This window comes from Megalops cyprinoides, chromosome 10, assembly GCF_013368585.1.
Source record: "Megalops cyprinoides isolate fMegCyp1 chromosome 10, fMegCyp1.pri, whole genome shotgun sequence".
NCBI classification, from domain to species: domain Eukaryota; kingdom Metazoa; phylum Chordata; class Actinopteri; order Elopiformes; family Megalopidae; genus Megalops; species Megalops cyprinoides.
In genome coordinates this window covers 27,697,520-27,725,231 of record NC_050592.1, presented here as the reverse complement: position 1 = coordinate 27,725,231, position 27,712 = coordinate 27,697,520, and the positions used below count along the sequence as shown (strand labels likewise).

Genomic DNA, 27,712 nt, shown 5'->3' with positions numbered 1-27,712 from the left:
CTTGGAGTAAAAGCACTCCACAGCCCCAGACTTCTGACTTCCTATTGGTACTGTTGCAAAATGTTGGTAAATACTCGGAAATGTTGCAAACTTGATGAATCCTTTGGAACTCCTGCAAAATAGTGCGTTCTATTAGGGCAGATACACATGCGATCACAAGGCGGTGCTGAACATCCACGCAGAACGGGCACAGTGGCGCTTTATGTTACTTTTAGTGTCATCGGCAGGGAATGCAGACAGTGAAATTCAGTCAGTCATCCTCGCAGCCTCTCCGTCACACCGAAACAGAAGTTAACATTGAGACGTGGTGAAAAAGGAGCTGTACGCAATCCAGCCGGAGGAAGCATGCGTCCCGTTGGACGGGACAAAGAGGGCCTCTCCACCCTCTCGGGGGGTGACGACAGCCATCATCATCTTCTGGCGTGAGAGGAAGAGGAGCGGGCCCGGCCATGAGCTGATGCGTTTTAGCAGCGGCGTGAGGCTCCCCCCTGCCCCCCACCTCCATCGTACAAGCTGGCTCCTGTTCCCTGTTACCACTGTACCCCTCAAGTGACACAGTGTGCTTTCAGATGGCGTAAACACAGAGGGGGTCATTAACCCGTCTCCTTGGGCCACCCAGCCATTTCATCATTGACTGGATGTGTGAGAACTGTGGCATATGTGTATCATACATTATTGTTTGTTTCTTCTTTTGCTCAAGAATTCTGCAGTTTAGCAGTCAAGAATATAGTCACTGTGTTAAACTGAAATATTATGCAGTATTATTGTGAGAAGGGGATGTGACACGAGGAGGGTTTAAATAACGAGATAGTCTGCAAATGTCTGCCTGTATATCAAAACATTGTTGGAATGAATATGCTTCAGATACAGAAAAAAGTGCTAAATTTGGTTGTTCAGTACTACTTTTTCTTTTTGTAGAGTGTAGAGAACACCGTGTGTTTGGAAGGTAACATATTAACAGGCAGTTGCAGCTTTTTTGCCCTTTGGGTGTATAGTTTTAAAATAATTACTGTAACAAATAATACCGTCCCTACTTGTAGAAATGGTGTGAATAGCTAAGGCTACTGCTGTTCTGCTGCGTCACTGATTTTGTCTCAGCGTTCCTGGAGTCACACTATATTAAAAAGTTTGGGCAATTTGTGAAATGCTGTATAGCAGTTAGCATGTGTTGTACGTGTTGTACATTAATAGGTGATGATTGATGATGACTGTGGTGAAATTCACTGATTATTTAAACATTTGACTTAAGAAATAAATTGCTTGATGCTAATACATGCCCGTAATACAGTTCTGTTAGTATATTTATTTATCTGTAAAATGCATGAACAAGCATGAATAAAATGCTTTTCTCGGTGGTGACACTTTTGGATCACATAGGAGCCCTGTTAAAATCAAACCCTGCATAATATCATGGATATGTTCTGAACAGCAGATGTTACATTAAGCAGGTTCCATCAGACGTAGTCCCTAGGTAAGCCGGTCTGAGAAAGTCAATGACAAATTTGCACTTCAGCCCCCACTTTCTGAAAGAAAAACAGCAATGAAGCAGTGGCAGGGAGCTTGTCTCTAGAGAGTCTTCCAATGATAACCAAAAGGCCTTTCAGACAACACAAAGACAAAAGAGCACAGTGATCAAAGGTACAGCTCGCACACTAAACTGTCGGCCTTCTCTGTAAAATGGTTAGAAGTTCACCGTTCAACATCTCATCTAATGTTTAACCGGGGTTTGAAATGCATGTGAAGTTGCTTAGAAAAAGTCAAAATGTTTGTGAAAAGGAGTGCCGTGGAATCCTTTGGCAGAACTTGCTAAGAGCACACCAAGCAAATGAGCATTACAGTGCAGATTGTGAAAGCTCATCCTGGCTCCAAGTCCCGTTTTCTCCTGATCCAGCCTCAGCACCTTTCAGAGGGGTTATGCAATATTTGAGTGTGTGAAATTAATAGGACAATATGGCATTCCAAAGATCTAGGCCTCTCAAGATCAAAACAATGCAAATAATTAAGCACTGCTTAGTCTTCTCCTCCAGCGCAGTGTGAACAACCTCCTGTGTAAATAATGAGTCACTGCGTAGAGATCTGCATTCACTCACGCTTTTTTGCCACTGATGAATAATGTCAAGTCATTATTCTATGCAAGGTGCTCAGCCTCCTTGGCCACAGTGGATATCGATGAGAAACAACTACAGACTGCGACTCACGATTTCACTTAATTTCTTGTTAATTCAATGGTCGAAATTGAAAAATATTTGTCGCCCTTTGTTACATGAGTTCATCCCTACACTTCTAGTAGGAGTGACAGCTGCTGGCTGTAATGCTGGTCTGAACTGATGAACTGAACTGATAATAATGAGAGGAATGGATGCTTCTGTATGGAGATGCACATCGGCAGTCTCAGCCATTGTCATTCTCCAACCACAGGCAAACCTTTACCCAGAATCCTTTTGTACCCTAGCCTCTTCAGTTTTTGATGAAGGATTTTGAATGCGGTTTGTAGAAAGCAGGCGAAGACAAGCGAAGGGCATTATCAGTGTACTCTGCCATTAGCCTGTGTAATGTTCTGCAAAAGGGAAATTGAGCAAAACCAGACAGTGCGTGTGGATTAAATAGCTGCTCTTCAGATCATTAATGCCAAGTATGTTGTATTATTCTGCTTACCATATGCAGCGCATTATAGCATGGCACTCTGATTGATTATTGTTAAAGAAGAGTTGATTGGTGCTGGTTCTGATGATGATGATGATGATGATGATGATGAATTGTGGACCAAAACAAGCCAGAAGATTCATTGACCCCCCCTCACCTCAGCCTGCACTTGTGCGGTGCTTGCTAACATGATTGCTGGTTGATGTTCCAGACCATAATTATGGAGAAGCCTGTATTTTTTTTGATCTGAATTGATTAATTCATCAAAAAATAACAAGTCACAGTTCAGAGTGTAAAGGATGGAGGATTGCTATTTCTCATGCAAGTATTTTTACTGTTGAACAGGTATCAGAACACTTCCCTTTTTTTTTTTGGTGTGATTTTCAAGACTCTTGGATCTATGTAATGTATAAGTGAATAACCGCTTGTGTAAGAAATCATCAGCCAATCAGCAGCCAACATCAATATCTTTGTAGCCCTAGACGCATAATTATTTTATAGTGAGAAGATTAATAATCTCATTCAAAGTAGTCACCCACAGGACTCCCCAGTAACACTGTGGTGTTTGATTTAATCACTCGTGTCTGCAAAGTCTGAAGGAAGTTAGATGTAATTAAGCTTCAGGTAATCTCAACCTTATCCCCAGGATATTCCAGTTTTTTTGTCTTTTTGATGGAATTTAAAGTATACCTCAATGCATAATGAAGTCCAGCTTTGCACAAAGCAGGCTTTGCTTTGCTTATATCCCAGTGGAAGTCATGCAGTGTGCCAGACAGATTTTTATGTAATCGGGCTTTTGCACGTTATTATTAAAAGACACCACACCCACACACACACACACACACACACACACACACACACTAGAGCTGTTGTTTGTTTTTCCCCCTTCATATGCAAATATACCCTTTCTTTTTTTGACATTTTTTTTGACATTTTGACATTGCATTTGTTAACAGAATCCACCAGTAATGCATGGAAATGAAATGCACACGCACTACCGTGAACCAGCACAACATGAATGCCTTTCTGCTGAAAAAGGCATGAGTGCCACAAAAACAAACCACTCACACTTGGAGGCCCTCTGCATCTGTTAGAGATATATTTGTTAATGGAGCGTGTGGCATGTTTCTGGGGCAGATTGCTGAAATGGACCGTCAGAAAATAAGCGTATCTCGCTGTGATTGTTAAGCAAAGCGTAGTCGCTGCCATGCTCTAAAAACACCGGAGCACATTTCCAGGAACCATTCTTCTTGGGCGTCTATTTGTTATAAGGTTTTAACCCCAGTGTCGAGGGGAGGGCATGGGTACAGTGCTATTTTTGGCAAATCTATCAACTCCTAATAAATATTTATACAGAGGAATAAGAAGTGTGTACACTTGTATGGCTTTCTCATAAAGTCGAGGCGTACATGTGCCGTAGAAGGCTGTGACCCATTCACCTGGGTGCAAAGGTGTGTATTGCTTAAAAAAAGCCTCACCAGCTGTTGCTATAGCTTCTCATGTTGTGTTTGTGCTTCCTCTAGGCACCACCTTCAGAGCCCGGATCAGGTCAGACGGTGACTGAGCCAGAATCAGCGGATGACAACGAGGTTTTTGGTAAGGCCTTTCAAAAGCTGTAGTAACCATTACTCATTTGTAAGTTCATTTGTAGGATGTGAGAAAGCATCAGTTTACTTTTTAGGAAATTTAGGAACTGATGACGGAAATCTCAGATGGGGTCCACCCTAAGGTGTGGCAGATTTTTACGTAAAGGAACATCGTGTCATGTAGTACCACAGTTCAGCAGGTGATGGTGCTGTTTCTCTCTGCCTCTCCTGTTGCTGTGGTTGCCCCTCTACCCATCCCTACCCAATCCTTGGCCCTGCCATGATAAGCCTAGCTGAGTGAAGCCATCTCAAGAACTCCCTCATAGAAGAAGTGTCATAAAATGAAAGTAATTAAATACATATACTGTGCTGACAGCTTTTCAAAATCTGCAGGCAGTCGGCACAATTCCATTCTTTCTGTCTCTGCAATATGTGCATTTTGACACCAAGTATGTTGCAGGATTGATTTTACAACAACTACATCAATAATATTGTCTGAAAACCGGTCCCATCCATGAGATTGCGCCTCTTTCCCTGTTGCACAACAGATACCCTAATGGCACTCGTCTCTGAATCCTCACTTGCATTCAGAGGAAAGGCAGCCAGCTTTCTCTGAGATCTTTCATCCTCTAACTTGAAAGGGAACAGGTTCACCAGGCCCGCCTCACGTGGTATCCGTCCACTCGCAGCGTGGTCATGAGTTACGTGTGTCTGAACATTAGCCGAGTCACGGGTGCGCGGTGCACCCTCAGCCGCCGCAACGCGTAGCACGACTCAGCCTGCTCGTTGCACGTGGAGGTGAATTCACAGAGGGTGGATTTCATGGAGGTTCACAGCCGCAGCCGCAGAGCGTGGGCCTCATCCGCTCAGAATCGCGCACAGGTCGTATTTCATGCATTCCCAATGCGCTCCGGTGCTGCAGAACCGAGGTTTTCACGCAGCCAAGGTGACGCGTCCCGGGCGCAACACAGCCGCACTGTTCATTAGCACAATGTGCGTGCTGTTAACCCAAGTTTAACGGCAGAAAGGACGGAGGACGCCTTTAATGAGTCAGTCACAGGATTCATGGGATGCGGAGTTAGACAGCGCCTGGCACACGTCCAGAATAATGTGCCTTCACAACCAGAAACGGTGGCGAGGGGGTCGATGGTGGCGAGAGCACACAACCAATGCCATCCTCAAGCAGAGAATTTAAATTTGTTCCGTAACAGCTGATTGCTGTGTACAAAGAATGATCAGGTCCCATTAATAAGCTTTTATTAGTTAAGGCTGTGGCTGAAACGTCTTAATTTGGTAAATAATGACACTTCTGTGTGCTCAGTTGTAATGAGTTGATTAGATTGATGAACGGCCTGCATTTACTCTGATGAAAGTGTTTGTCTCTGTTTTACCCTAAAATGAATTGCTCAGCAACTGAATACATCTGGCAGAAAAAAGTGTTCCTCTGAACACGTAAATATCATAAATATTTAGGTTATGTATAATATATATATATATATATATATATATATATATATATATATATATATATATATATATATATTATACATACATATATATATATATATATATATATATATATATATATATATATAAATATTATACAATATTATAGATATTCTCTTTGCATTAAAGTGTAGCATTAGTCATTTTGGAAGGCGGAGGAATTAAAATTGTTCATAATGTATGTCCTGTGACCAGCGTATGTAACACACATTTTGCGAACCAGCTCTAGAGCAGTGGTACTCAACCTTGTTTGGCTGCTCTTTTGCTTTGCTCAGCTTTCTTACATCTTGAAAATTCAAAGCTGACAAATATGTTTTGAAATAAAAATAAATATTTTTATTTCAAAACTCATGAATTAGAGCACCAAACCTGTCAACAATACAGTATAGGCAGCATAAATACAGACCGATTTTAGATTACTGCTTATTCTGCCATAGAGAAATATAATTGCTCTCACAGTTCAATGTCACAGTTCAGTGGGAAACATGGTCCTGTCTCCCACTGAGGTACTGAGCTATCCTAGGGGGATTGTTGCAGCTGCAGTGATCTTTTTTCCCTAGAGGAGTCTGTTCCCGTGTCTGGTCGTCTTGACCTGGGTCATGGCTGAAAGTGAGGCTCCTCTCAAGTGCTGTAGGGTGACCCAAAAAGTGGTGCTTAATCCAAGGTGTGTTTCACCAGTTTGGCATACCCCTTCTGAGGTACGCCCTGGAACCGTTGGAACCGAGTCGAAGCCCCAAAATTCACCTGCAGGCCAGAGTTTAAGGCCATTTCCACCTCTTTGACTCTTGGGCAAAGGTAAATGATTTCTCTCTGCCTCAGCCCTCAGGCCTCTCCTTAGCAGTAGAGAAATATGACTAGAACTCACATGTCAGACTGGCAAAATGTCTCTCTATTAGTAGCTTAATTTGAGCTGTCTCAGATTCTCCAGTACAAATGCAGTCATTAAGCTGAGGAAAGCTGCTAGAATCCCTCTTTGCACGTCCTCCTCCAGAAATTTTCCTGGTAAAACCACTGTCTTTATTAAGCAAATAAAAAGTGAGGGCGCCCTTGCGTTGGGGGGACACATTCGGAGTGGGTGCATCAGCAAGGTAGACCAGCTGTGATAGCCTTTCAGTGTTTTCAGGCGTGGCCGTGAAGGGGCATTTGTGCTTTGGCAGAAAGGTGAGCACTTCAGCTGGCAGCTCATATAATCTGTAGCATTTTCCCAAGACAGCCCCTGACCACAGAAATCTGCGTGGAGTAGCTGCCGCTGATACTCTGACACCCTGTTTTCACATAATTTGCACAGCAGTCATGCATTAAGTGGCCTTGACTTAACAAATTTGGTGATTGACAGTGCCATTCAAGGCCTCATGCAGCTCAGTGCTGATTTTTGTAAAGGCTCATGTTTCCCTGTGAATAATGCAGCAAGTCTTATGCACACCAGGATTTTCTTTCCCACAATTCCATTTGCTCGCCCCAGGCTGCGTCTGAGCAGACATTGAAGCCGGATTTAAAGGTCAGGTCATGTCTCACCTTTGGATAGAAAAGTTGTCAACAAGGTTAAAACTCTCCAGTCCAGTTTTCCCCTTTTAAATCTTTGCTGAACAGTAAGTGCTCACAAATGTCATATGTTTCTCCGTGTCACACGAATATGACTCGCTGCTGTGCCTCCCCAACAGTATCTCTTGATTTGGCAGTCAGATGAATTAGTCATTTTAACTTCATTGTCACTACAATGTCACTAGCCATGTCACCAATTCTTGGGGACACTGTCATTAGACAAATGTGCTGTCGTAAGTACATCGCCTGCTTATTTTTCCCAGCATAGTCTCTAGGCAAAGTTAGCAGGCAAAGTTAGCTCCTCAGCTGTGGGAAATGCTGTTGAATGCTGATGTGCCATTTCAGGCAGGAAGGCTTCATGCATTTGCAGTTTGCAAAAGTCTCTCCAACGAGGAAAGATAGCAGTTGAGGAGGATCAGCAGTCATTGAAGTAAATCCAAAGGGCCCATTTTCCTTGTGATTTTGATGGATTTTTCCTCGTTGTCTTTTGGGGTTGTGCAACCAAGTGAGAGTCAGGCCGACTCCATTTCTTGATGCTACTTTATCACATTTAAGACAGTAGCTTGCTAGCTCGTTTGCTAGTTCCATAGCACAGTGAAGTAAGTACTAATAAGCTCATTACGTGCATGTTGTAGAATGGCAGCAGGAATTTTCCCACTCAGTGATTACCCTTAAAAACCTCATTGCTTACAATGAATGACCTTAGGGCTATTTTCTTTTCTTTTTTAACCATACAAATTTCAGTTACACTTCATTTGTTGACTAAAATAGATTGTTTATTGTATGTTATTATTTCCCCAGTTGAAACACTGCTTAAGAGCATAATATCATGCTAAATATCATTGCAAGACAGAGCTTGCAGAATAAACATTCAACAAAATGAATATTTTACAGAACAAAGAGAAAGGAGTGCTCTTCCCTTTCTCAGAGAGCCTCTAAACCTTTTTTTTTAATTTCCTTGTTCTGTATTAAATGACTAAAAGCTGATTGCCTAGAAGTCAACCCTCAGGGCAGAACCCAATATTTAAACTTTCATGTGAACAATTGAGAACTTTTGAGTTTATGGCATTTTCCAAAGAAAAATGTTCCACCGGCCGCAATTCCTCACAGGGAGACACGTCCACACAGCCTTCTTCCTGAAAGGACCCCACTTAACGTGATTTTGGAAATTCTGTGAATGTGAACTCAGCTCTTTTGAATTACCATTTTACAGAAAATGGAGGAAGATGATCAAAAATATGATCCTGATTTGAACCCACTCCAACACCTTAGATAAGCACTTCCAAAAAAAAAATGAACAAATTCTGCCTAGAGTCTGTAGTCATATGCTGGATAAGTGCTGTAGCACATTATCTCATGTCCTGGGTGTGAAATTTCATGTTCAAACCCTTATTCTCTCTGGTTTCTGATGGAAGTGCTGTGCAGTACTATAGTAAGTATAGTAAGTACTCCTACTTAGTAGGTCTCCTCTTACCTCTTGTCTCCTTCTAAAAGGCATCCTCATACAGTCCTTCTGAGTTTTGCCTTTTCACTGTGTCTGCTGCCAAACTACAAGGAAAAAACAATCGTAATTGTAATTATCATGGTACTGTAATGTAGTGAGCTAATATTTCTGACTGTAAAGATCACTCATTTGTCTATTTATTCCATTAAATATTCAGGGATCTAAAACAGACAATCCTGTAAAAATAGAAAAAGTTACCATTTTTGTGTCATACAATGTATCTGTAGATTAGATTGTAAAATAATTTACTGTTGTATTGAGCAACAATAATATAACAATGTTCCTGGATAAAAATCACTCTTGTGAGTTACTGATGTATATCAGTAACTCACAAGAGCGATTCCATGTTGCCATTCCATGGACCTTCCATGGAGGTCCAGGTTTCTCTCAACTACAGGTAGGCAGCAACGTATAAGAACATTTAAAAACAGCAGAAAGAAGAGACTCAGTGTGCTGGTGTGGGAGAGAGAATGCAGACAGTAATTTTCTGCAACTGCTGTGCACCACGGAGGAGGGCAATATTTGTCGTCTTCGGGTGACAGATATTGCTGTTGTCATCCAATGATCGCACACACACAACCCCCCACTGCAGGATGGAGGATGAAATGAATATGCAGTAATACAGAGTGTCACCTCCAGGCACTATTCCACAGGAATTCAGTGGAGCGGACAGCATGGCACCCACCCAAGTCTTAGCTGATGCACAAGGTTAAGTAAGGCCAGGGCACCTTGCTGAAATTATCACTGCCCTTTGCACTGACTATTAAAATGGCTGCTGCTGCCTTGCTGTTGCCAGATGGGGTAGCCTTCATGGGTCTAAAAGCTATTAAAGAAATGTCCAGGCAAAACAAAAAAGATAGATTATAAAGGGACAGGACGCGTTTAGATGATGTGACCGGAACTGGCTCACAGTGTGACTGGAGCCACGCTGGAAGAAGAGAACAAGATCTGATTGCTTGTAGAGAGGAAATGGGAATAATGTTGTATGTACCCGTCTTGAATTGTATTATGTATGTATGATGTATGCTTCTGTAAGCATTTGTCCCTGAGGACATGTGTGTATGCAACCATGCAAGCATGCCTGTGTTTCTGTGTGTGCGTGTATGTGCCTGTCTGTGTGTATGCATGCTTCTGTAAGCATGTTCACCTGAGGACATGTGTGTACGTAACCCTGAATGCGATGCATGCACGCGTGTGTGTGTGTGTGTGTGTGTGTGTGTGTGTGTGTGTGTGTGTGTGTGTGTGTGCGTGCGTGCGTGCGTGTGTTTGCTCCTTAATATCAGTCGTGTCAGTGTCCCCTGCCCTCCGGGGCTGTGAAGCCAGTGACAGACTGCAGGACCCCTGCTGGCTGAAGTTTAGTGGCAGCACTGTGCCCGTCGAGTGAGAGAGCAGGATGCAGAAGAAGATTAAAGCTCGGAGCAATCAGCTTTCTGTGGTTTCCATGTGCACCAGATCAATAGAAAAGCCATTTTCACTAGGACTCTTAACAGAAGCTATTTGTAGAATGGACTGAACTGAGGTGTGGAGAGGGGTGGGGGGTTAGTCCTGTCACCAGGTAACTATAGTCAAGCATGGATGGAAGGTACATAACCTATTATCAGACTCCTGCCTGATCCACCAGTCATACACAGTCACATTAAGCGCCTTTTAGTCCTTGCAGGTACTGGGCATTATCAGTGCCTTGGTTCTCATTAGCAGGAGGGATACAAACCTTTTTTTCAAATATTCTTTACCTGCCAGTTGCTAAATAGTTTACTTGTTAAATAAATCTTCTGATGTTTATTAGCCTGAAGTCTAGCCATAGCCATATCTGAACCTTAGACACATTATTGTTGTGCATAATGGAACTGAGATCAAAGTCAGAGAATGAATGCCCCTGTCTCTGTATCTTCTAAAACAAATGGTAAAGTATATGTTTGTATCAGCTGGGGACTGAAAGGGAGGCACTCAGAAAAGCATTAGTTCCTCAGGATCTCCTGAATTTTTGTTTCTGCATCAGTGTGTGGCCAGTAACAACAAAACTACCTGAAGCTTTACATGATCTGTGACAGTTTCATGTGGTCAGCTACATTCTAAATTGTAAGCAATTTATGCCAAATGCTATGTACAAAACAGGTGTTAATCATATTATTTTGACAATGTAGTCTAACATTTTTTTTAAAGGTTGTGGAAATACTCCACAGCAGTCAAACTTAACAAACACTTAGTTATGTAAGACAAAACTGTGCATGTGATAATCTCCAATCATTGTGGTTGCTCTGCATCTTTGTCAGTTTTATTATCTGTAGGCTAATTGTTTTCACCTGAACAAGTTCTTGATCCTTAATCCTTTGTGTATTTGCGTTTGTGTTCCATGCTTGCTACCCTTGACTAAGGCTTTGCAGCTAAATGTTGGAGATTTGTTCCCCTTTATTCTTCATTCTCTGGCCTAAAAACCATCTGGAACTAAATCCTCAAGAGATCAAAAGTGACTAATGCTTTTTTGAGTGCCCTCTTTTTCTCTACTTATTTCAAATAATGGAAAAAGGAGCAGAAACAGAAATCTGTTTTTTTTTTCCTGGTCTTTTTCATAACAGAATAGAGTTTACAATCGTAATAAGCACATTTTGTATTTATTTTGAGATGACAGTTTTTGCAGCTTCTTTCTAAGATGATGTGGCTCTGAAAATGATTCTGAAAACTCTGAGAGTTTAATGTGAAAATAAAACATTTTCTAAATTATCAGAATAAATCATTCCCAGCAGCATTTATGTATTATAATGCAGACAGTAGGCATAAAACATGCACCCACAGATCAATGCTGTCTTCAACAAGAAACAGCCTATTTAGTAATTAATAAGAGAACATTCTGCAAGTAAAGGAGTATAGCTTACACAGTGCCTATGTAGTCCATTGGTAACTTTGACAGAAATCTGATACATAAACAGGAAACACTAATAATGAATGAATTTTTCATTTGAAACCAAGATTTGATGCCAGATTTACTTTTCTACTATCCATGACATAAGGTGAAAATTTCCAAGATGTGTTCACGGTTGATTTTTAAAAAGATGCAATCTGAAAAAAAATCTGTTTATGGCTTCTGGATGCAATGCAGTATCTAGCAGTACATATTTTGACACCATTTCATTCAGAGACCTGTGGAGGTTGTGACATATCATTGAATAATGTAATGTATATTTTACAGAGCATACAGTGAACAGTAGAACAGATAGATAGAACCGCATTTGTGTCTGTTGAGAGAGAAAAAAAAAAAAACATCTACAGGCAAACAAAGGGTTCTCAAAAAGACTGATGTGCTATTCAGCTGTCTGGTTATTATTACATCCTCTGAAGTTTTGACTTTCCATCAAAAGAAGTCTATTTGTTTTATTGCTGTCTTTTATGAGGTAAACTTTTCACCATGGGATGTAAAGGGATTTCATGGTGTTCCTCCCAATTTTAAGAGACAGCCAACCACCTCATCAGAAACTTTTTTTTACCTTGATGTCTCCCTTGGTTAGCAAGGAGTGGAGATACCTGTTACAGTCTGTCAGTTTAGGGGAAAATATATCTGGCTTGTCGAACGTAATGTTATTGCTTTTACCCTCATTCTTTTTTGATGTGCTTGCTTCATAGCATGTATTACAGAGCACAGCACCTGCTGCTTAAAATCTTGTTCTTCTCATTTAAGTTAATTTATTTAAATAATTCACTTAAATTAAGACATAAAAACTGGTGAAGGTGAAATTGGCTTGATCATTGTTTTGGAGCATTTTTAATTTGTGGGTCAAAATCCCATGGTATGAAATGGGCTCTCCCTGTAGGCCTACCTTTCAATGTTGCTTTATTTTATTAATAACTCTGGCCTCTTTGCAAATTTGAATAAAGTTAGCATGGTTCCAGTGTTTCCTGCAGTGTGTTATTGGTAAGGCACTGAGCTGTAACAAGAAGTTGTGAGCGCCGTAACAACAGCTCCATCTTTTTTAACTTGTGTTGTGTCTGTCAATTTAAGTTCTGTGGTAGGAAACATGACAGCAATTTATTTTATCATTTCTCTGAATTACTGATAAGTATAAACATAATATCTTGTGATATGTTGTGAGACTGTTGTGATAATTTGACAAGTTCTGAGCTAGTATGGGATTAACTTTGTTTGATAACTCATAAGATAAAGTATTCGGATAGAGAAGGCGTATCCTAGTCTAGTGCTCAGAGCATCTACTTTCTGTGGACTGACTGGCATGTCCTGCACCAGGCAAAGCAGCACATGAGACCTTACAGAATTCCGTACTATTGGGAGCATTAGCGCGGTTCACCTGACTAGTCATGCTATATTTGCATTTACATTTTTATTTGGTAATGAAAAGCACTGCTTGTTTTCAGTTCTTTTGGACAGGCTGAGGTGGTGTTTGGCAGGAATGCCTTCCAACCTACACAGTTATAAGGAAAACTTTGCAAGGCACAGTGACTGCCCATCACTGATACCTCAGTCTAGCACTTAACAGCATGGTTAGCATGCCTTTAGAATGGAGCTCTTTGTTATAGAAATTCATTTGTACTTTCATAATTCCCAATCACAGACACATACTGTGCCAACAAGGTACACCAAAATAGTCATTTTAGACCTGAAGAGGTAACTTCCAGCATAACTTTAATTGTATGTAGCTGTCCTTTAAGCATGTAATTACTCCTTTCCACACTTGTGTGTGTGTGCGTATGTGTGCACACATGCAGTCATTATTCATTGCTATTAGCCAGTGAAAATTTGTGCAGAATGTTGCTCTGAATACTCAATGAGACTACGCTTCAAAGCAGGATCTCAGATGAAATGCACTGAGAATGCTTTTAGGGTTGAGTTTCCTGCTTTCAGGCTGCACATCAGTCAGAAGCTTCCCCTTTTGCCATTGTGTCTTTATGGTGATGATGCTCAGAACTGAGCTCATCCCTATGCTGTCACCAAAGTATCTTTGCAGCGCCGTAGCTTTTTTTTATTTGTGTTTAACAAAGTAAGTGGAACATCGCTCTGACCTTACCTCACCCCGCTCCCCCCGCCCCCGCCCACACCCCACCCCCTGGCCCTTCCTGTCTAACGACCAGCAGGGGCCGGAATAATTTGGCGCCAGTCGCCAGTGCCGTGATGCCATTAAAAGGGATTCACTTCAAACAGGGCCGTTAAAAGTGCTTTACGTGGAGCGGCCGTGTGGGACGCGAGCCCCGCGGGCGTCTTTGTTTGAGCTCTAATCAGAGCTCCGCCCGGCTCCCTCCCGGGCCATTAGGGTCGTCCCGGCACCGGCGCGCGTGCCTGCGAGCCCCTGGTACAAACAAGGCCAGTCAAATCAGCGCTGCTTAGCAGAGCCATTACGGAGCCATTACCTGGCATGACTCACCATTCCCCCCAAGAGAGAGGGGGGGGGACAGCCAGGTGATGCTCCTGGCTCATGTCGGCACGCGCCCCTGTCTGTCACAGCACGCCCATCACGTCTCGCTCTCCTTGCACACGCTTTCGGGGTGCCTGTCACAGCCTGTAGCACAGCACTGATTACTTCCTCAGTGCCGCTGAAGCACACCATGGAGGGGTCGGAAGCAGTGGCGGCAGTTGCTCAGATGGGTTGAATAAGACTGTATTGGAAATGCATCTGCACTATGAAGGAAAAAAAAAAATAAAAAATAAACGCAGGCTGAAATGCTTCTTAAAAGCTTATGATTTAAGTGAGGGCTTTTATTTTTTTCCCAGATTGGTTTGTTTGTTTATTCCCCCTCCACATTTATGTAGGAGGAGTGAATCATCACTTATCTTTGCCTGAGATGTGTGAAGTGTGTTAATATATTCTCTACCCATATTAAAGTGGTTAATGGTTTATGCGGGTGTATTTCCATTGAAATAAATTCTGTTTGCTCTGTATTAGTTGGATTGAGAAAACAGAGATGATATATGAGAAACCAGCTGGGACTTACATGAAAGAATGCCAAAAAAGTGCTTGTGTTATACTACTGTTGTTTTCCATTTGTTATCAAGAGATCCACAACCATACTGAAGTGCCCTTATCTTTTGAACTAGGGCTCATTGCACTGCCAGGTCCCTATTATTGTCCCTATTATTGCATATAGGAACATTACATGCTCGGTTTTGTCACATAGGGTAATAATACTTCCTTTTAAGTCACTTAGCCTTTATTTCTGTTATACTTACTATACATCCTTTAAGTGCCAACAGTCTTAACCATTTGCAGTTATCTGGAGTTGACTGAAAAAAAAAAAGCATAAACCGTGCATTATGTCGGAATTCAGCAGATTTGCCTTGAATAGTCAAGGGTCGGATCAGTAAGGATCAAATCAAAAATGCAAAAAAAAGTCTCTATTCAATCTGATGGTTATGTGCCCTTAACGTTGAGTGACAAATTTGTGTCACCTTCTCAGTTATTTCCTATGTGACATTTTGTTCATTTAAGCAACTGCCAAAATCATATTGCTGTGTTTCTCAAATGAAAAAGTGCCATTCGGATACATCTGTTAATCAGAGTTCAGGCAAAAGCTCATTAAGTTCAGCCTGAAAAGAGGCCCTAATGTGGTTACAGTACAAAACAACAAAGAAAACAAATACAGGACAAAAATCATAACTTGTGCCTGGTAGGCAGGGCTAAATCATCATAATCTAATACTCCTGCATCTTCAAACGATTGAAAGGTAAATTAAATAGAACTCCTAGCATGTGGCCCTTGCCTTTAATTGCATTTTAGCCATAGCCCTTTCTTCAAATTTCTGATCGTCATGTACTGTGCGCTGATATAATAAATCATGATTTTGTTAAGACTTTTACCCTTATGGCCTGAGAGAGAAGAGACTCCCCCGGACCCAGCCTTGCCCTTTAATCAGCTTGCTGCTGTTCGTTACTAATGCCATTGAGAAGTCAGCATGCAGAAGGTCGTGCACTGAGAACGAAAGTTAATTCACAATATGCTCTAATAATTTGATTCCAGGGCCATTCCTTGCTTCCCATTTATATGCCAATGAAGAAGAATGCCTTCTGCAGAATGATGAGATGCCAGGGTCTCTATGCGCTAGCATCGGGGGGGGGGGGGGGGGGGGGCACTCTTGTGTGAGAAAGTGCCATATTGAAGTTCCATTAGAAATCCATTCTCTACTTCTACCGTATTACTGTATGCTAGGTTGCGGATTTGGATACAGCATGCCCTGTATATTCCCATAGACACTCAGAAGTACTCAATCTGGCAAAAATGTACTTATGATGAACCCAGTTAGCAATACCTTGGTTAATATCCTAACCCTCTTAATGCCAGTTTTTTGTTGGTTTTGTGTGTGTCTGTGTGTGTGTGTGTGTGTGTCTGTGTGTGTGTGTAATCAGTCACTTGTTAAATGTCACTTGGAAACCCATTTATTATGGAATAGCTGTAGAAACATAGTATAGTGCTGTACAACAATTGATTTAATCAATAATTACATTCTGAGGTGTACAAACATTAATTGTGAATCAAAGTTAGCTGACTTATTCAGCTGAAGTGAATGTTCACTTTTGAATATGAGGTTTGTCAAGACACCTCCATTAACATCAGCTATCTTAACTACTAGTGATATGCTGTTACCAAGTTATTAGCCTGCTTAGGCTACATCTGTCAGCTCTTTAATGAATTCATTCATACCAGTTAAGACTGTAGCTAGCTGACAAAAGTGAAAAGAGAGCTGCAGCATACTTGAGAATTATTTTAGCAATGCTTGGAGGCGTGACAGCAGCAATGGCATAACTGAGTGAAACTGTTATGTAAAGGGACAATTTTGCTATGGAAGAGTAGCTGAAATCTTTCAGCACATTTTAATTTGAATTATGCTACTGCTTTTAGCAGTGAGTATCATCTAACAAATTGTTAATGAGTAAATATTTGTGAGCGGCTGATCTTCTTGACCATGATTCAGACAGGAGTGTGTGTTTCAACAACCGCTAAGCTCAACTGAACACGAATATGCTGCAGCCAAGCCCTTCTCACTAAAGAAGTTCAAATGTTAAGGAATACAACCGTCTCCAAAAAGAAAAAGCCAGTGTAAACAAAAAATACCTTTTACAGGCATTTGTAACTCAGTGCGTAAGACATGATAATGGAAAAATGGCTAGCAGATTTCAAGTTGTGAACCCCTCCATGGTTCATTGAACCCCTCCAATAGTAATGTAGGAAACCATGAAAAGGACTCACCCAGTAGTACTGTGTAGGATTGGGTATATGCAAGTGTATCTGTCATCTCAATCAAAACTGAAATAAGCCCATCAAAGTTTACATATCAGTGTTCACTAATTTACCTGGATGTGAAACATTAAAATAGTATTTAGCCTATTTATGCAATACCTCTGCTATATATTTTGTGATTGTTGTGGAAAGGTGTCAGACTTCAGATTTTCAAGGACAGCCACTTGTTTTGATTGTCGGTGTAGATAATACACCAGAGATGTGATTCATTTTTGCACCATATCTCCTCATTTATACATGCAGTTATAGGCCTGGTTCCACCCATTCCACCTGCTTACTGCTGGTTGAGAAGAAACTGCTGCAAACAAAATACCCCTTGAAAGAAAGAATAAGACTATAGTTTCGGTCATAAGATTTTTCAGGCTTAGGGAAACAGCATTTAAAATCTGTTTATTTTTTGAAGAATTGTTAACATAACCTGCATGTATTTCTTGTAAGTGTTGCACACAGCTCGCATAATTTTAGTAAACGTTTAATTTTGTTTATTGTTTTATGCTCCACACTAATCTGTTCTAATTCATTTCATTCTCCTTTCGAACCCTAAAGGAGAAAGTGTGAATTACCTGATGTTTTTTTGGGCATGTGTAATGAGTGAAACATTTTTATGTGAAATAAGGCCTCATGGGTTATAATTAGCAGATTAGTTCACAAATGATAGTCTGGAAGACTTAAAGATTAATTAAAGACATCTGTTTGTGTTAATATTTTTTTCCTCCTAATAATTATTTTCTATGTTCTTCAAGGCTGGCTGCAAGAGATATTCACACCTACACGTCACTGCTGAAATAATAAACAGATATATGAAAGACACATAGAGGACACAAAGTTTATTACTTACTGAAATGTTTCATGTATAACTGTATGCGTATAAGAGGCATATGTGCCCTCTTATTCTGTAGAGGGTGAGACAGGAGGCTGAAGGCCCTGCGTTTGTCCATGGGGCTGTATCTACCACTAGCTGGCACAGGCCCTGGTGCCGCCTCGGCATTCCACTGGCATCCAGCAGCTCAAAAGCAGATATTGTGAGAGGGCCCGTGAATCACTGTGACAGGGTGCTCCGGTTTGACACCATTGTTCAGACTCCGTGCCTGAGCAGCATGCAAGACTGCAGGGGCCTGGCATGGGGCGGGGAGGAGTGTGGAAGGGCAGCTTTAGAGGCAGTGAGCTTAGAGGAGGCAAGTGGTTCTCCATGAAACTGGTTCGTTTCCAGAGGCCTTTGTGAATGGGGCATACCGTTTTCAGGATCCAACAGCAAATATCACCAGGCAGGCTAACAGGCTCCCTCCCTCCCTCTGAGTCCACGACAGTAGGGTTTAGTTTGATTTAGAAGAGTGTTTGGATCCTAGAGGAATAATACGTATCACTCAGAGAGCAGCTGAGCTGGTTTTGAACAAGACTTACATTTGACTCTTTTGTCCAAGGAATTTGTTCATGCAGGCATTTCCTTCTGACATAAATGCACCTGGCGCAAAGGTGGGGCTTAGCGGTTAAGGAAATAGACTTGGAGGTTGCAGGTTCAAATCAAAGGTGGGAAAATTGCCTTGAGCAAGGTAATTCACTAAATCCCCCCTGCAAAATACCCAGTTTTATAAATGGACATTATTCCAAATGTAAGCTGCTTAAGGCAACCTAAATAAGGGCATCTAGTAAACCTATACACTATAATATGCTGTAAGAGGAGTGGAATTAGAGTTCAAGCATGCCACAACGCAGCAATGAATTAGACCACCCCACTCACAGAGTGGATCCAGGCTCTTTGCTGCTATTGTCTGGCTGGTGGTGTCTCCATGCAGGGGACGTGGTGAGGAGAACATCCTTCCTGTATGTGGGATCGCACAGAGACGTTCTGAATTCATTCAGAGCAGGGGGTGTGTGGAATATGAGAGCAGAATTCCCGGGAGTTACGTCACCCTCTGGGCCATCTGGCAGGACAAACGGAGAGTGTTATGGACAGCCCGCGTCTGCCAGGGGTAGGAGATGAATGGGTCATCAAAACATAGGGAGAGCTACTGTACTGTATGACACTGACCATGTGGAGACTTTCAGCAGTTAACATGCTGTTAACGTTTCCAGAGGGAGGTATAAGCAAACTAGGAATGAGGCCCTGAATAGAAATGCATATTCCAGGAAGACGAAGGTTACGTGAAGTTGCCGCTCTCACCCAGTCTTCAGTGGTGACCCACAGGTAAGCGATGCTACCATAAATGTCATTTGTTCAGACTGGGGATGAGGCAGCCTCTGAATTTTCGAAATTGGTTTTTGGTCCGGTCCTTACTTCAGAATATAGCATTGCTGTTGGTGGCATGATGGCAGTCGTTGCATCAGGGCTAGATCGATGTGTCATTGCAAGGAGGCTTTCTGACCGCTTCTCAATGGCCGTCTATCTTGCGTGTTCCCAGTTGGGGGAGGGATGGAGAGTCAGTTTCCACCATTAATCATGTCCAGGCTGAGGTCCCCACACCAGCGGCCCGTATTGCGCTCGGAGAATAGCTGAGGAAGTGGTTGTCACTGGGACAGAATGATGGCGGTCTGATGGGTTGTTTTTTGCAGGACTCTTTTTTTTTTATGGAGTAGAATGTGCTCCTGAAAGGAAGGGACAGTGATACGACAGCAAAAAGAGAAAGAGAACTCAAAACTGTCCACTGTTCTCATTTGAAACCCATTCAACTTTGACATTCCATTTATTTACACACAAGTGCTGTTGAATGCCATCCATTTGAAAGAATAAGAGGATCAGCAGGATCTTTGCTTCAGAGCACCATTGCCACTCTTCATTTCATGAACGTGTGAAATTAAGTCAACTGTCCAGCACCTGCACAGAAGATTCTGAAACAGAATGTTTTAAGTTCCTGCAATATACAGTGGGCGTTATATCCAAATGTGAAATTCAGCTGCAAAATGTTCTGTACTGAGTAAAGGTAAATAGAGGCATGTATTCGGTCTTAAAATGTCAACATTTATCAGTAGCTTTTTTCCTGTCAGACAGTTTTGTGAAAATGACATTTGCCAGTGTTTGCCAATATACACTGAATCTTAGCCAAGCCTTGAAATAAGAGGAGTAACATTAAAGCCTGGTTTAAAGCAAAGTGATAGACTAAACTGTTCGTCCAAGCAGTTATGTTATTTCCTGTAGTGCTAAACGTTTTCTGTTTTAGACAGAATTTTCAGGCCCAAGTAAGAGAAGAAATGGAGGGAGAACTTTTTCTCTTGTCTCAGTAGTTCTGAGTCAGCTCATCGATCTCACGTCAAACGGGCCAGAGACGAGTGTGAAGGGGTTGCGACGAGAACACTAAATGAATGCCAGCTTTCCGGCCGATAATCAGCCCGCTCAGCTCACTAAACACTGTGTTAAGTGATCACGCCTGACAGAAGTGTTCTGCGGTTTGAACTGGAAATTCCTGGGGTGTTGTGGGGTCCGGGAGAGGGCTCAAAGATCGCTCCACCTGGCGGGTATACAAACTGATGCACAGCCCTCCAGGGTGACAGGCAGGCGGTTCTGTCAGCTCTCGGCAGCAGCCCCTGCCCCAGCGCGAGCACAAAGCTGCCGTTTGTTTTGTACGAGATCAGCGCTCCCTCCTTCGCTTGCCAGCAGCCACAGCTCATGTTTTCATAGCTGCTGTGTTGAGTGTTTTATCTTTTTTTTCAGATGCCATAGCTACCGTGTTGGTTGAGCCCCCACAGCTGCAGCGAAAATGCAGTCTTCCAATACGCAACCAAATGGACAAGCACATGGCTTCTCTTCCTAGTTTTCAGCATCAGTCTTTGGTGGTCTTTGACACCTCATTGTCATTATTGAACCATTGTGCATTAGCTGACACAGTGGACATGGTGAAAAATGAAAGAATACATTCTTTCCTAAATCTTACTATCCTCCTCCTCTTCCTCTGTAGTGGTGGTAGTAGTACTACTGCTGCTGGCATTTGTAGGAGTAATAGTACCAGGAGCAGTATAAGCTGTATTAGTAGCTTTTGCAGTTGGGAGTACTTGAATGTTAGGGAACATAAAATAGGTGCAGTACCCAGTATAAAATAAATGAAAGGTGCAAATACAGCAATAACCACACTGTTTGTAACTAACCAATTTGACAAACAGAGCTAATGGCACAGCCAAAGTCAGGCACCAGCCTCCCCACAGGAGGGCTCATTAAAAGCAGGAATATGAGAAAACTAGAATATTTTAGAAAACTAAAACACCCGCTTAATTTCTCTGAGGGATAAATGTGGCACAGCGGCAGGTAGGATGTTTAACCATATGATATATTATTTAGGTCCTTGTCCTTTGTCAGCAAAGTGTACATATACTTTATTGGTTGAACCATCATTTTAGCAAACTTAGGTATTTGAATCCAAATCCCATGCACCAGTAGCAAGTCTGATGGGATTTTAAAAATGCCAGAACTGTATTATTTCTTATGACTCCTGTAAAATAGGAAGAAACTCTCATCTCATTTTAGTTGTCATCTTGTTTTAAAATAAAAGTCTGTGTCACTTTCTTTATCTGATACAATCACCTGGAACAAAAAAACTGTTACAATACAATGGAATGGATTGTAAATATTGTTGTTGTATGTGTGGAGGGTTTATGAGGGTGGTCTCAGAGGTGCAGGGGGATATAAGCTGCAGGTAAGGTTATTTTTCGCCACAGTCTTGAGTATGAATTGTTTTTCATGTCCTTCTGGGTGTTTAATGTTCAGATGACACAAGGCTTTCCACCTTACTGATAGCAGCACTGTCACCACAGTTTTCTCTGCCTCCTCATCATCTTATCATTTCACCGCCCTCAAGTACAAAATGATAACTCAGAAAAACACAGAAACAGCTCACACAAGACAGAATTTTAATGATTACCATGAAAGCAGCTGGAACTGTAACAAATGCAAATCGGTAAGCTAGCAAAAGATGACATTGAATTACAAGACAAAGAATCAAGGTCAGAGAGTAAAACACACCCTGTCTCTGAAAACTTGGACAGGCATTTCTAACAGACTCACTTTCGCAGTTAGCGGAATGAACATGTTATTTCAGTGGGCTGTGTTCTTATTACCAATAACATTTGCCACATGTATTAAACAGCTTGTTTATGGCCATAACTTATGTGCTCTCTGTGGTGTTAGCATGTTGATGTTTACTGTATATACTGTATGTAGTCCTGGTAAAGTTATCAGACAGAGACTGACATGCCTGTTGTCTCTGAGATGTGATTCTGCCATGTCGTCCTGTGAGTGGATCTTGAAGGGTGTGGCATTGTGTGTTACACCTACAGTAGAGGCTTCATTAGGGAAGACAACTTGGCCTTTTACCAGGTTAAGGAAGGCATCCTCTCAACTGTCAATCTCCTGCGGGATGACCGTGAATAAAACATTTTACACAGTGGAACAGAGACCTGCTTTCTCCGAGACCCGTGGGTGCTTCTCTGAGCAGTCACGAATGCCGCTCCAACAGATTTTTTCACCGCTAGGTGGGCGTCTGGGGTGCGGGGTCGCATACCTCTCGCAGTTTGAGAATAGCTCCCATGCCTGTGTCCCACCACTGCTCTCCATAGCGCCTATTGTTGTCCCTGTGAACCCGCCCGTCCCTTACCCAAGAGCCACAAAGCCCAGCGTCTTCTGCAGGCAACACAGCCGGCCTACTCCCAGCATTCCTGCCCGCGGTCGGCTGGCTACTGTGGGTGCCGCTTCCACCCCCCCCTCCCCTACCGCATATTGGATGCCTTAAGGGCGGACATGACCGAGCAAACAAGCATGACCTCTCCCTCCCAGTCCTGTTGCCTCTCGTTCCTTTTAACTCTTTCCCAAGTAGTGGTTTCCATTTCTGCTTAGTAGCGTGGTAACGGCCGGTCCAGAAACTACCAGTCTTGATGCCCCCGCTGGCTTTTGAAGTCTATTCTCAAGTAAACTAAGGTATTTCTCCATCTGAATTTTACTCCTAAGGCCTGGATTTCCAACATGGGTAACATCACACTGCCAGTTGGATTTCTCAGATCTAATCTCATTTCTGTCGATAAGATGGAGTGTCACAGAGGTTTGGGAGGCGATGGCCAGATAAGGAAATTGTCCAGAAGTTACCACCAGGTCCATTTTTTTTTTCTTTTGAAGTTGGATCGATAAACATCAATGTGTATGACTCATGCTAACGGCTGATCTCCAGGACCCGGGATCTGCCATCGATCCAGATAACATTGCCAGCCGCACATCCCCAATCAGCATGCTGTGCACTCACTCCATGTCATATAACACTGAGACACACCATGCCCGGTTCTCTCAGGAACACGTGGCTGATTTAGGAGGCCTTCACTGTGAATCCGGAGACCGATCCAGCAGGCTGCAATCTTTGATGTCAGCGTCACCAGCCTGCCGCAAATTGATTTTGTGCCGGTTGGGGTAATTGCCGGGAGTTGTTTATAAATGCAGGTTCTGACATCCTGTGACTGTCGCAGCCGTGCCGGTGTAAACAGTAAACAGCATTTTGTATCTGTGAAAAGTCGTTTTTTTTTTTCCTCTCACATCATTCTCCTTTTCTGCTGTGAGGAAAGAAAAAAAATTGACAGATGAGTGATGATTTTCTGAGGACTGAGAGTGAGTGTGTACATCTGCTTGCGCTCTCCTCCTTACTTCTGTGATGCAATTCATGTTGGTTTTGATGCAAAGGGAGTTTAACTGTGCTTCCAGAAGAGAAACGGTTCAATTCTGTTGAGGTGATCATCGTGCAAATGAAAGTAGCTTTGTGTTCTTAAGCGTTGCACAGGGTGCTCTGGGAAAAAAAAAAAATAATAATAATTTAGACAAATTTGCATTTCCACTTCAGTCTGTTGGGTTCTTTTCCATTTGGTGCAGTACTGTTTGATTATAATTGATTATGTTTTATTCTGTCCTGTCCTATTATGTCCTAGCTGGGTAGGTTCTGTTGTTATTAACGAGCCAGCAACCGCGTTAGATTTAGTGATTCTCACAGTTTGAGCAGATACAATGCAAGTAGGGGGCAGAGGCACGGCACTTTACTGTTGAGTCCGTAACTCAGGTATTTGTATCAATTTCCACAGCTTTCATATCCAGTGAGAACCATTTGAATAAAGGGCTTTGGTGTCAGTATCACTGTCATTGGCTCAGTGCTGGTGCAGTGCCAGTGTGAGCGTGCCGACTCCAGCCTGCAGCCTGCAGGTAAGCGGGCACATGCTGACCCTCCTTGCAGATGTCCAGGACTGCTCCACACTGGGCCCCATCATGGCCAGGCTCACTGGCTCATTGTTTTTCCCCATGCTTTTGGAGCATGTCTATGGGAGGCATTGGCCACATGCATTTTAATCAGGTCATTTATCAGTCTTTTAACAGCAGTCCACAACCAGAGCATCTTGCATGGTACACAAGCACATGTGTGAATGCTGGCATGGAGGAACATCAGAATCAATGGTTGTCATAAGTCAAAAATGATAGGGCCATCTGTATAATCTAAGTATACAGTGTGGCTGTATTTGTCCTTCACTTTATTGTGAAGGGAGGGCTGTGTAAAGTAGGACTAATTTCACTTGAATGACCAGCTATCCTGAAGATACAAGTAGTTATAGCTGCAGTATGTGGAATCTAATGGACAATAATTAACGAAGGCCCTCAAGTTAGTACGTATATTGTTTTGAAGATGGGTCAAAAAGTATGCATTTGATATTTAGCTTGAAAAACAAAACTGGGGTATTGATTGGCTGAAAGTGGGTAACCTGTGGTCAGTTTTACCTTTAGATATGCTTCAAAGCATTGTCTAAACCTTAAAGTTGTATATCTGGTCTGTCATAGGTTTAGTGTCATTAACTTCAGTGTTAAAAACTAAAAAGAGTGACTTCAGGGCATTTGTGAGAACATTACAATGATTTTGGAATATTTGTAGCTAGATGAGTGTTTTAGTAAGCTAAATCCAAAAGGGTTCCATTTCTACAGTCATGATCATGTTGAGGTGCTTTCTAGATGAGCATTGATCCTTCGAAAAACATTACTCCAGGCATTTGGATAAAAATAAGCAAGTATTTTCATACATACTGACAGAATGAAATTTATTTTAAACCATCCTTTGTGAAATTGTCTGTGAAAGTTCCATGGTGGTGCAGGGGAGGGAATGAGGAGCAGCATGTCTAGCTGTTACACTGTTACCAAGTGTCACAGCTCAGGTCTCACTTGATGGAACTGTCAAACGCACACCTCCGAGGATGGGCCTTTATAAAACACACACACACACACACACACACACACACACACACACACACACACACACCAGTGTACCACCTGGGGATCCCCAGAGGAAGCGAACAGTAGGAGCAGATGGTGCCACACTGAATCTGTCACTGGTGCACAGAGATGGCTCCGAATGGGCAATTACCGTGGAGACGAGGACAAACACACCACTGTCAGGGCTGTGGATGCCTTCCTGCATTCAGTATGAAACAGGACATGAAAGAAAATCAACTAGAAAGGATCAGGTGATGGGAATTAATGACATGATTTACAGTGACTTTGTGTACACTACCTGTGTAATTACATGTAATTGCATGTAAATATTATGTCAGTAGTAGAACATTATTACATTGTGTCAAGGGTGTGTCATAAAGTAACAAGGTGTACATACAGACATACTTTACAAGTGTAAAAGTTGTAATCACACAGATACTTGCTGATAATTAAAAAAATAAAATAATAAAAAAAACACTTTCCTTCTAACCAGTGGGACACCATTTCCTCTTGAATCCACTGGGTCATTGTTGACTAAAGGAGCCTCAACAAATGTAGCTGAGCACCTACCCATTCTGAACACAATACCCAGACAAGGAAGAAACTGGATATGTCTCCTTACCATTTGTACCGTTGGAACTGGAGTGGCCTTTGCTTCTAAGTGAATTCTTGACAGCTTTGAGGTTACAATATAAAATGTTCTGCTGTTTGTCTGTTTTGTTCTATTGCTTGGAAGTATTCAAGATATACTGTTAAGAAATCAGCTCCTTGTGAATAGACCTGCAACAGCATTGTAAATTGCGGTTCATTGTCTCCTACCACTGAAAGAACATACACTTCTATTTTATTGGTGCAGACACCAGCAGCTGGGCACACCCTTTGTGCTTTTGTTAAGGGTACATTAGATTAAATGAGATTAATTTCTGTCCCAGCACCTGTCCATGTGAAGATAAGTGCACTCTGTGTGTGTTTGTGTGTGTGTGTGTGTGTGTGTGTGTGTGTGTGTGTGTGTGTGTGTGTGTGTGTGTGTATGTGTGTGTGTAACCATACTCATCAATCTCCCTGCAAGTTTTTTTTTTTTTTTCTGTTGTTGTTGTTGTTGTTGTTAGTGCAATGCTGGACTCTCATCATTGGAGTCAGCAGGTGCCTCTCCATAGCCCAGAGAGTGCTGGAGTTAAAAGAGAGCACCACTGGGCTGCTCCTTGCATAGCTCCGGCACAGAGAGAGGCAGAAGCATCTCAATGAGAATGACAGCTTTCATCAGGAAAGAGTTTTGTTTTCTTTGATTACTGTTTTTCTTTGACATGGAGAAAAAATTGGCCCAGAGGGGGGTGGGGGGGCAAAAAAAAAAAAAAAACAGACGTTGCGTTGATATGTAGAGGACAGTGTCCTCATAAGGCCTGTGGCAGTGCAGGCGAAACAACAATGGCCATTTTCCCATTTACTGCCAGGGTACATTTTGGGGCTTTTATCTCCATGGTCGCAGCCTTCTGATAAGCGTCTCTCTCTGTCTCTCTCTCTTTCTCTCTTCTGTGGGAGAGACGCACACTCTTAAGGCTTCTGTATTCCACTGAGCAAGGAAAGCTAGCCCAAGATATCATTTTAAAGGCTGTGCTGTTATTTCCTGTAAGCGTTCACTACATCCATAATCATCATCAATGATATTATTGCATTATTGTAAGGTAACAGATTAGTATCATTGTTATCTATTGTAAGACTAGGCATACTGGTTTCAAACTTCAAATCTCCCTGGTTCATATCTAATTAAACAAAATAGTCTCTTTTTGTGAGACTCATTAGGAATTAAACTTTGCACTCAGTTGTTTAAGAAGGTGATAGAGCATTTCTTCATATGGTTTTACTTTCATGGTAAGTACCTAGAACTCAGTGGTTTACAGTGAAATAGGATACACTGAAATATGGTTTCATAGCACACAATGGCACAACACCAAGCAGAACAAACAGCAATGAAAAATGCTCCTACATCTGTACACCTAGCCTTGGTCATGTCTTGGCATGGTTAAAGAGTAGCCAGGAATGTCTGTGTAAGATTATCACTGATCCAGGACTGTTTTACATGGGTTCACTCATCTTGGCCAAATTGGTGTGCACTGGTCCAAGATCAGGGATAATCAGGAAATGTGAAATAGAATTGAGTTCTAACATGAGGTTGACTAGACAGCCTTTTTAGGAAATCCATTTTCAAAAAGATTAATTAGCAAAACCCTGAATGCCAGTGGATAAGCGTTTTTTTTTGGTAGGTGATTGTTTTGTTCAGGTTGGTAGCACACTCATTTATTTGTTCGAAATGATACTGACTTTTTATTACTGTGTGGCATATGTGGGTAATTTCATCTTGCAGGAGCCTCTGGAACAGAGCCACAGATAAAGCTTTTGTGCTTATCTTTAAGGGTCTTTTTTGTAACTCTGCTTGATTCTAATGTAGTTTCACAATGGGACAATATCTGAAGGTAAACAAGTTATG

The 27,712-nt window shown here is 42.0% G+C and overlaps 1 protein-coding gene across 1 annotated transcript in view; it reads left to right on the top strand.

The window, feature by feature from the left end:
• Window positions 1-27,712, top strand: part of LOC118784274 (myelin basic protein-like) — a 61,265-nt gene that overhangs the window by 32,136 nt on the left and 1,417 nt on the right. The window contains exon 3 of the mRNA XM_036538421.1: window positions 4,167-4,239. Coding sequence (XP_036394314.1) covers window positions 4,167-4,239 — 73 coding nt within the window. The remainder of the gene's footprint in view (window positions 1-4,166; window positions 4,240-27,712) is intronic.